The 10,422-nt window shown below is 41.3% G+C and overlaps 1 protein-coding gene across 2 annotated transcripts in view; it reads left to right on the top strand.

Annotated features, from left to right (window-relative positions):
• Positions 1-9,943, top strand: part of LOC143982938 (cytochrome P450 2F3-like) — a 78,471-nt gene extending 68,528 nt beyond the window's left edge. For both annotated transcript variants that reach the window (XM_077482101.1, XM_077482092.1), the window contains exons 9-10: positions 3,330-3,471; positions 7,531-9,943. In XM_077482101.1, the coding sequence (XP_077338227.1) occupies positions 3,330-3,471; positions 7,531-7,712 (324 nt within the window). In that variant the 3' untranslated portion in view covers positions 7,713-9,943. The remainder of the gene's footprint in view (positions 1-3,329; positions 3,472-7,530) is intronic.
• Positions 9,944-10,422: the final 479 nt, after the last annotated feature.

Raw genomic sequence — 10,422 nt, forward strand, 5'->3', positions numbered from 1 at the left:
GACTCCTCTTTCCTTTTTATGTTTAAATTTATGATTGGTCTTATTCCTATTATTCTTTGGTTTAGTATTGCTATTCCTTTGCATGTCTATCTGGGGTGGAAGTGAATTATGTCCTTTGGATTGTGTAGTACGCAGGGCTTTTTTTCAGCAGGAACCAGGGGGAACTCAGTTCCACCACCTCTGGCTCAGGTCTTTGGCTCCCTGCTCACCACTATCACTTGGTAACACAAAAGTCCAGCTTCTGCATTTACAAGTGAGTGCCGGACAGGCACAAGGAGAATACAGAACAGGCGAGAGAGGGCATATGGTGGCTGCAACTTCTGTGGTCTCCATTTTTTCCCTAGTGACCAGTACGATCCCCCTTGTAACTGACTGTAGTATAGTATAGTATGCTGGGAGGTACTAAAGCTGGATGGGTGCTTAATATTGCAACAAAGGTAAGACATGTGGCAGATGGTGAAGCTTTTAAGGAGGGTGGAGAAGATGAGGGCAGCGGAGGGAGGGGGTTGTATGAAGAGGGAAGAGCTACTAGTTGATGCCATTTGGCAGGTATGTGTATTTGGCGGGCGTGGTTGAGTTCCTGCACCTATTCTCTGAGAAAAAAAAGCCCTGGTAGTACGTATTTCATTATGTTCTTTACTTGAATGCTCATTATTCATCTTGTTCTTATTATTTCTAGTGGTAATATTCGATTTTTTCCAGTTAAATTCCCGACTGGTCACGCTTAAATTTACCTGACTTATTACTAATAAGATTAGTTTCATATTCCATTATTTGCTCGTTCACTTTCTGATCCCAACTATCAAAAGTTGCAACATCAGAGAAAATGTATAATTCCTCTTGTAGAGTACATAGGTCTGCAGAAATCATAGAGAGATTGCGTTCTCTTTGGGTAATTATATATTGTAGCCACATTCGGTTACATTTGTGCAGACTTTAATTCCAATTTTCTCTGAGGTCTTCATCCAGAAATTAACATAATTTAGTTATTCTTAAACCTCTTGGTATTCTTTTGAATTCCAGGTATTTTTGCAGTAGCAGGATATCCCACCACTGCAACAAATACTCTTGAGCACGAATGTGTTAACCAAGCAGTCCAAAGTTCAGAGTGGACAATAACTTTTGGCCTTGCTGCCCTCCAGGATAGGGATATCCTAACAGTCAAATGAGAAAACAGAAAAGAGAGTGTGCAGTTGTGCACTAACCTTGTGCATTATCCTTTGATACATTTATTTAGAAGAAGCATTATTAAAAAACACTCAAAAAGGTAGAAAGTAAATCACACTGTAAAAATCTATACTGTACTGTATTTTCTAGTGCTCTGAGAAAAAATACAAAATAAATCATTTTACGTAATATCACAACCCCAAAGCTGCATGTCTTATTTGTGCATCATACAGAATGTGATAAATCAAACCACACAATTATGTGCTTTCAGTCCTTGTGTTAGACATTGATAACACAGCCTTGGTGCTATAAAGTTCAAAATGTAAGTATAAAACACCACACATTCTCTCATTTGAGCCTGTGTATATACTGTATGTATTCAAAAGTTTTCTCCACTTGTGACAACTCTTCCAATGTTTCAAAACAATATCCAGAAGAGGGTATCCAACAAATGTTCTACCACGGTGAACCCTTCAAGCTCACTTTAAAGATTGATCCCATAATGTATATCATATATGTAGCACCCTCTAGTGTGCTACTAGTGTCAGAGTAGATAAAAGCATATTCTGACTCATGTTTAACCTCTGTGAGTCTGTAATTGGGTCAGGGTTACTAGAGTTTAAGGCAGCATGACTCATACAGGCAGCTCTCTGGTGCCCCCCCCCCCCACAGTTCTGGAATATTGAAGAATGTTCTGGAAGCTAGGAGGCTTGGCCTGCATATTTAGCCTGCATATTTAGGGACCTTTAACCAATCCCCAGGAGGTGGGCCTGGCAGGGACTAAGTGAGCCATTAAATAGACAAGAGTCATTCTGGGCAGGGATTCGGGTGGAAGATAGAGATGCAGTGCTGAGGAGACTGCCGGGGACCCTGAGGTGAACCCTCTAGTCTGAGGGAGGTGCTCTGCCTCAGGCCAGGGCTCAGGTGCCTGGCCTGGAAGGATCCTGCCACAGATGATCAAAGCTCACCACAGCGCCTAGAGGCGATTCAGTTCGCATTGTGCGCTATACAAGTATTTCATTCATTCATTAATACCACAGGGGAAGTTGAAAGAGGCTTTCCTGAGAGGCAGCAAGAAAAGGACAGTGTGAGTACTACAGCATTGTGCAGGGAATTACAAGGGGAGAGACTGCCACATGTAGCAGGTCTCTCACGCCCTGGGAGATTTCCAGAGTGTCAGTCAGGTAGACTGGTGAAGAGTGTCAGTCTGGTACACTGGTAAAGAAAAGCAGACAGATGGTCTGGCATTCCCTGCAGTGGTAGAGCTGGGATCAATGTCTACAGGGGAGTCGGAGGTACACCAGGATGTAGTTCACAACACATTGTGCTACTTTCTAAAAGGGACTGAGAGTTCCTAGCCTATAATGGGCTGTTGCTAATCTAACAGAGACTGTTAGCCTGTACTGAGGAATCAACTGGAGCTGTACATAGGGAGGAAGTTGTCCCTGTTTTTTTCACTTTCAAGTTGGACATGCCATAATTCCTAACCCCATCCAAGTTATTACCCACTTATAAAAACATTAAAAAAACAAAACTCAAGGACTGTTCACTGTGTCTGGATGAAAGCAAAAATGTTATGTGCCTGGCTGTGCAGCAGTGGGGAACTGAAACTCCTATGAGGGTAGTGCTACAAATGGGTCATACTCCTCCAAATCAGACCGACTGGTGGGGCGTGTTGTATCAGTCCTCCAGTCCTGGGCACTAGTGGGGCTTGCCTCTTACAATATATCACTCAGGAGGTATAGATGTAAGGTATGGGACCCTTTAAAAGATCATAGCCCTCTCTCCATATGTAGGATGGTGTTCCAAGTAATACAGAGAAATTGCCAATAGTGCAATAAAATATAAACTTAAAATTATGTATTAATGTCATTTGCACTTATATAGATATAAAATAGACCAGCTTTCTGTTTGTAATTGGCACAGTTGGCAGTTGGCAGTTCTATTCTAACCGACTTCTAGTTCCGATCCGTTCAGCCTTTAAAAGAAGTTAGCGCTTATAGCTTTAATTTTTTTTTCTCATGACATTCACTTCATTTAAGGTCTTCCTGCCCCGGCTTCAAGCGTTGGGGGCGGGGTTTACACGATTCTTTACAAATCCTGAACATAATAAAAAATATATTTGAAAATCCTGCTAATCCTGCTAATATTTTTGTTTTTAGGGCACACATGTCACTCCACTCCTGGCCTCTGTCCATAGGGACCCGAAACATTACACACAGCCAGAAGAATTCAACCCAAATAATTTTCTGGATGACAAGGGGTATTTTAGGAAGAATGACGCCCACATGCCTTTTGGCGCTGGTAAATTATTAAGTATTATTATCATTTTTATTATAATTATGTTCTAATAAGTATTCCGATAAATTTGTGCTTGCTCATTATTAGGAATGCAATTTGTGATTTTATCTGTTCAGAATCGTATGTATAATGTCAGTATATAGAAGACCTGGAAAAACAGACAATGACTGTATTGGCTGTTCTACATAGCCTTATACTGACTTTAGCTTAAAGTGGAGCTATGCCCAAAAGGGGAAAGCCCTGCTTGTTTACACTCTCCCCCCCCCCCCCATCCACTGCCACATTTGGCACTTTTTGTGGGGAGTGAGTATTTGGTTTTGACTGGTACTCGCTCCCACTTCCGGGTTAGATCGCAATTGCTATCTGCCATCTCCTTCTTCTCTTCCCCACAACAGTTTTAACTAAATCAGTACAGAGAAACAGAGCGCACACCAGCCCTAGTGCATTAAAGTTTATTTAACTCAGTAAAAGGTTAAAAAAGCCAGGTATGTCACTCACAAACATCCGTTGAGTAGTAGCATTGGTATTTACAGCCTCCACTGTTGCCTCCTTCCCCGATTTTAGGCTCCCTGCAGTAGCTAGCAATACAGATGGTTAAGTACTCGGTTCGCTTGCTGGCTTACCTGAAGCTGTGGTCTCAGATATTCAACTGTTGTGGTGCCAATTTTGCCAATTTCTAAAATCTCTCCTTGCTGTTCCTCCTCTGCTTCTGGTGTTGGTATTTCCCCTTCTTTGGGAGGTGTGTTGTCCCCTTCTTTGGGAGGTGTGTTGTCCCTTGTGTCCTCATACGTCCCGAGTCTTCTCTCCCCTGTTTCAATGATCTGTTTGAGTGGTGTTCCAGGAGTCCTGGAACACCACTCAAACAGATCATTGAAACAGGGGAGAGAAGACTCGGGACGTATGAGGACACAAGGGACAACACACCTCCCAAAGAAGGGGAAATACCAACACCAGAAGCAGAGGCGGAACAGCAAGGAGAGATTTTAGAAATTGGCAAAATTGGCACCACAACAGTTGAATATCTGAGACCACAGCTTCAGGTAAGCCAGCAAGCGAACCGAGTACTTAACCATCTGTATTGCTAGCTACTGCAGGGAGCCTAAAATCGGGGAAGGAGGCAACAGTGGAGGCTGTAAATACCAATGCTACTACTCAACGGATGTTTGTGAGTGACATACCTGGCTTTTTTAACCTTTTACTGAGTTAAATAAACTTTAATGCACTAGGGCTGGTGTGCGCTCTGTTTCTCTGTGCTTTTTAGGTTTGTCTGCCACCCAGTGGACTTTAATAAGAGCAGCAACACCCAGAGTGGATGTAACAAGCAATATATATTGTGCAGAGGTATTCTGGAGGAACTGGATAGGATGTGACAGCGCCGTACTTGATTTATTTGTTTCCTGTTGTACTTAACTAAATCAGTGCCAACAGCAAGGTTAACAATGTCCCAGTGACATGTATAAATAATTTGAGAACATTAATAAAATGTAATAAAATGACCCCCCCCCCCCCACTCCTCTAGTCCCAGGTGCCCCAGCGAGACCTTTTTCGGATACTCAATTATAGGGACCGTGACATGATCTGTGCTGCTGCCAGAAACACTCCTGACCTCAAGCATTACAGATATCTCCTTATCTGCATAGGCAGCATTTTATTTTTTTGGTAATACAACCCACACTTGCAAAATGGTAGAGCTGAGAAGTTTACCAGTGGCTGTAAGACTGGGCAATAGAGAAACACTATGGAATACACCAACACAAGCAGAACAATGGTTCAAGAGCAAAACAGACAAATAGTGGATCAGACTAGTCAGCAGTATGGCTGATCACGCTGGCACAGGTGGGAACATGGTTCAGCAGCGAACTGAATAAATAGTACACTGGATCAGGCACTGGACCCAGCATAGGCAAAAACACAGATTAGGCAAAGGGGAACCAGAAAACAGGCCAGAGGTCAGGACAGGTGGCAGACAAGAGAATTCAAAAGGTTGCAGAAGTTGGTACACAGGAATTCAGTGCAAGGTATAAAACAAGTTGAAGTCAACTATCCAGGGAAGGCTCTGAAACAGGCAGAAGTGTTAAGGTGGCGACCATGTTGGTGCTTTAAATCTACACACAGCAGCTGGGGACAGGATTCCACAGCAATGTTTTAGAAGGATCCCAGAAGTCTGGCAATGCTGGAGCAAGGAAGGTAAGTGACGTTTATCTCCAAAGGTGAGCTACCTGTTTTGTATTTTGCATAATAATACACAAACTACAAATGATCTCTATATGTGCCTGTTACAAATGTAAAATATGGGGCAGAAATTGCACTTAAAGGAGTGTTGCCTATTTTGCATCTTAGCTATTTTCTTGGTGTGTAAAATCAGCTCCCTTAGCCCTGAGGACAACCCTTAAGACAAAATTCATATGGTAGAGCTTGGGTACTGATGTCAGGCATCTTCTCACAGCAGGTGCTACTGTCCTTTTGTGGGGCCATTAGCACTTTTATGCTATCCTTTAAATAAAAGTTGGAAAATATTTTTTGTATGATTGGAGTTTCTTTCCATTTTGGACACGTCTAGGAGATTGCATCAAATTAGGAAGATTGGGGTTTCCAGTGGCTAATTAAACTAGGCTCCATGTGACAGTAGTCAGAGAAGGCCTGTGTATCTTCATTATAACAACTAACGAGCATATATTGATCTCTAAGTGCCCCATGGTGATGGTCACAATTGATCTTGAAATTGACAAGGGTGAAGTCTTTGGAAGACTAAATTTGTTTTGCTGGGCGGGAGTGGCCCTAGCTGTTGAAACACACAGCACTTTAGCCTGTTAGGGCATAACTTCTGTGAAGTGATTTTGAGGCCTAGCCTAAGAGCCATGTCACATTACTGTTCCTGTAGCAGATAAAATATTGGTGCAGTGGGATCACTAAAGATACTACTTTCCTTTACCTATAATGGTGCTCTCCTATTGGCTGAAAAGTCTCACTTAACAGTGAGGGAGCAGCTACAGCATGACACCTTCTTGATTTGGCCTGTGAAGCAGGGACACCATAGGAGCAGGTAAGTAGTACTACTACTCTCTTACTGATTCTGTTGACAGCATTAATGAGTGACATTTACCCTAGATAGTGACTGTTTTTGTAGCGTAAAGACATTCTGGTTGGATAATCTATGATGTGATCATTCAAAAAAAAATCCAAAATTGTGTTTCTAGTTGGGTATAGAATAGGAAACAAATTCTCTACTCAAATAAAAATGTTTTTCATTGCTGTCTGTTTTCCTATTGAGGAGAATCCCCCCTCACATCCTGCCCCAGTTACCATCAGTCACAGCAATAAAATTCTGACTGAAGTTCTTAATCTTCCCCACTCTATCCAAAACCAAAAAAAATTGAGTTTTTCCCCCTCATCTGTCTATAATTGGTGCCTTTACCTGCCATGTGATCTCACTAATATGGTGTAGGTCAGGAGTAGGCAACCTCGGCCCTCCAGCTGTTTTGAAACTACAAGTTCCATGAGACATTGCAAGACCCTGACAATCACAGGCATGACTCCCAGAGGCAGAGGCATTATGGGATTTGTAGTTTCACCACAGCTGGACTGCCGAGGTTGCCTACACCTGGTGTAGGTCAAGTAGAGTGTTTGTTTTGGGTCTGGCGGGTTTGCTATCCAAAGAAACTTGAACAGGTCTTCCGCTGCCTAATTTTACTTGGTTACAGATCTGCCCTAGTGTGGCTAACCTCATGGTTTCTCGCAGCCACTTAGAAGTCAGTGCATGGTATGGGTTAGATATGAACTCTGAACTGCCATTTATAATGTAGTAGTTTGTCTCAATGGTTTTCCTTTGAACTTCTTTCATCTTCCATGCCCATTCTCCAATTTTAGCCATTCCAAAACTTTTATTCAAGGAAATAACAGAAAAGGGGGTCAACCAAGGGTCCTGATAAAACAAACATTGTAATGTGTTAGGCAGTGCTTCCTTATAATCTGTCTGTTATTTTTCCTATTGCACTGTTAAATAAATCAAGAGCCCAAAATCCATGTCTTACTATTGCTCTAATTTTGTTTTGACTTGGCTAGGAAAAAGGGTTTGTCTTGGAGAAAGCTTGGCCAGAATGGAACTCTTTCTATATTTCACATCATTGCTTCAAAATTTCAACTTCAAACCAGTCATTCCAAAAGAGGAGATAGACCTTAAACCAACAGGAAGTGGACTGGGCAATGTCCCACCAAACTACAATTGCTGCATCATACCTCGCTAACCTCCTGGTCTTTTAGGCCCCACAAGGATCATGTGGGACCAATTTTAAAGAGAAAACCTTTTTTAGAAAACTGAAGTGACTGAAACCTGATAGAAAAATTCTACTTTGTTTGCTACACAAACCATTTTGTGATTTAAAGTTAAAAAAAAAAAAAAATTATATTAATTATATATATATATATATATATATATATATATATATATATATATATATATATAGCAGCATATCATGCCTTAGATGCCATGGCTGCATTTGTTATTATTTTGTATGTTGTTTACACCCCTTTTCCAGTTAGTAGCACACTTCTGGTCTTAGGGTGGCTCCTCCCTTTACCTAAGTGACTAATAAGTTAAAGTTTAAATCCAGCTCGTGTTTTCAGCAGTTACAGAATTATTTTTCCTCTTTTAGATAAAGGTTTAAAGTGGTTGTAAAGCCTAAGCACTTTTTACCTTAATGCATTCCTTACCTCATTTGATTCAGCTCTATGCACATCAGCAGCTCTTCTCTCCCCTCACTTCTGGGTCTCGCCTCCTTTGCTGGGTCACTGGAAAACATTGGCTCTCAGTGTTGTCAATCAAAGCCAGTGACGAGGGAGCGGGTGGCGGGGCCGAGTGCCGCTGTCTGTGTCAATGGACGGGACGCAGCAGCAGGGCTCAGGTGCGATCACGTATGAGTGTCCCCATGGGAAGCGCTTCCCATGGTGGATCTGCACATAGAGGAGGAGCCAGGAGCACCGACAGGGGACCCAAGAAGAGGAGGTTTGAGGCCGCACTGTGCAATTCCATTGTACAGAGCAGCAGGGCCATCTTTAATATTGATTGGACCCTGGGCAAACATTTTCTTGGGTCCACCTGCGTCCACTTATCAACTATTTGCAGGTAGTGCAGACTTAAGGGGCAGCTGCTTTGGACCCCACAACAATGACTGGGCCAAGGGCCGGTGACCCTTTTGCCCTGCATTAAAGATGGCCCTGCTGTTTGTTATTTAAAAAAAAAATGTTTACCTTTACAATCGCTTTCAACTAAATGAATAACAGCAGACCATTGTAAGCTTCCCTGTCAGCGTTAAATGGTTTGTCGCAACCCTCTAACTGCCAACCCTCTAACTGCAAGAAAGTTGAAAAATAACAGCAGGATCAGGTAACAAACTAAGTAAGAGGGGGACTCAGAAAAACAGACTGCTTTGTTAATGACATTGACAGACTGTATCGTATATGTTATTTTTTATTTTACCTTTAATACCACTTTAACATTCTTGAAATCTACCAACCCATTACTGTTTGCAGCAAGTCATAATTTTCTAAAACTACAAAAGAACACGTTAAGGAGGATGGTCACTGCAGACAGCTGACTGCACAGTAGACATGTACATGACGAAAAAATTGGTTTTGTTTCGTTTAGATTCATTCAATTTGTATTCAGGATTGATATTCTTAATTTGTTTTATGTCTTTTTTCGCATTTCCTCAGATTATAAAAAAATGTTTAGATTTAAAACATTTGAATCAATACATTTTGAATCGGTCCAATCGGATATTTTAGATTTTTTTTTTCGAGTCGAATGCGGTAAAGTGAACAAACAAAAGAAAATAATTGCCAAATGAATCACCTTTGGCTTAACAGAAACAGCATTATTTCGAAATCATACAATAATAACACACAAGGGGGTCATTTACTATAGCGTCCGGAAGTACAGCGCTCTATTACATGCAATAGCGCCCATTTTAGGCAATTAAGATTTGAACAGGCGAACATACGCATGAAAAAGAGCGAACATATGTTAGTAAGTTCGGAAATCAGCGATTCCGCGGATATGCAAATGTCAATTTCTACTAAGTTATTATATAGCACTGCACTGCAACCATGATCCATGTATGTGAAAGAAACATTTTTATATGAGATGTGCTCTACCTCATGTGCATTGATTGATGTATATTGCAATTAGTATTCCTAGTTTTTTCCTTCTTTTGCTAACAAATGCAGTTATGAATGATTATTACAGAGTAATGTCTGCTATTCTGTAAAGTTACATGTATTGAACATTTAGGTTACCTATTTGTTGCATGTTGGTTTTTTTCATGTTTGTTTTTTTCAGTTTACTTAGCACAATGGTTTGGTGGTCTGCTCAGATGTTTCCACAGGACTCACGTTAGTTCAAATCCCAGCCAACCTACCATCCACCAGCTGTGTTTAACTTTTCATTAAAATAAATAAACAAACAAAGAAATTTAAATTGCCATTAACTAGTGTGTGATGTTTCGAATTCCACACCATAATATTATTGAATAGTTACATACCATTGCATGCATTTGAAGAGTTAATATAATAGAATCAGACAAACTAATGTGCATTGGCTAATTGGCATTTGCCTATTTTCAGCATATGCTGCTTTGGCCAATTGTCCTTTGCCTTTTTGTTCACCAATGCAGTCTTTTAGTATCCCTCTGTGGGATTAGTCCTTCAAGGCCTACGTTTTTCAATGTAGAAGCACTGACCACTAGCCTATTGGGCTTAGCATACCCATACATAGAAAATACATTTACTAGTGTTTGATGTTTCTTTTTCCCACGCCGTCTCTCCTGCCGCAGCTGTCTTCTCCTGCTGCCATGTTCTTCCGTGCAGCTGGTTACCCACTAATAAAATAAGCCGCTCTGATTCTGTGGTGGTCTTCCATGGCCATCCAATGATGTCACCCTGAGAGCCAGCCTCATG

The sequence above is a fragment of the Lithobates pipiens genome, unplaced genomic scaffold (assembly GCF_037356315.1).
Source record: "Lithobates pipiens isolate NorthernLeopardFrog02 unplaced genomic scaffold, aLitPip1_a1.2 Scaffold_1, whole genome shotgun sequence".
NCBI lineage: Eukaryota > Metazoa > Chordata > Amphibia > Anura > Ranidae > Lithobates > Lithobates pipiens.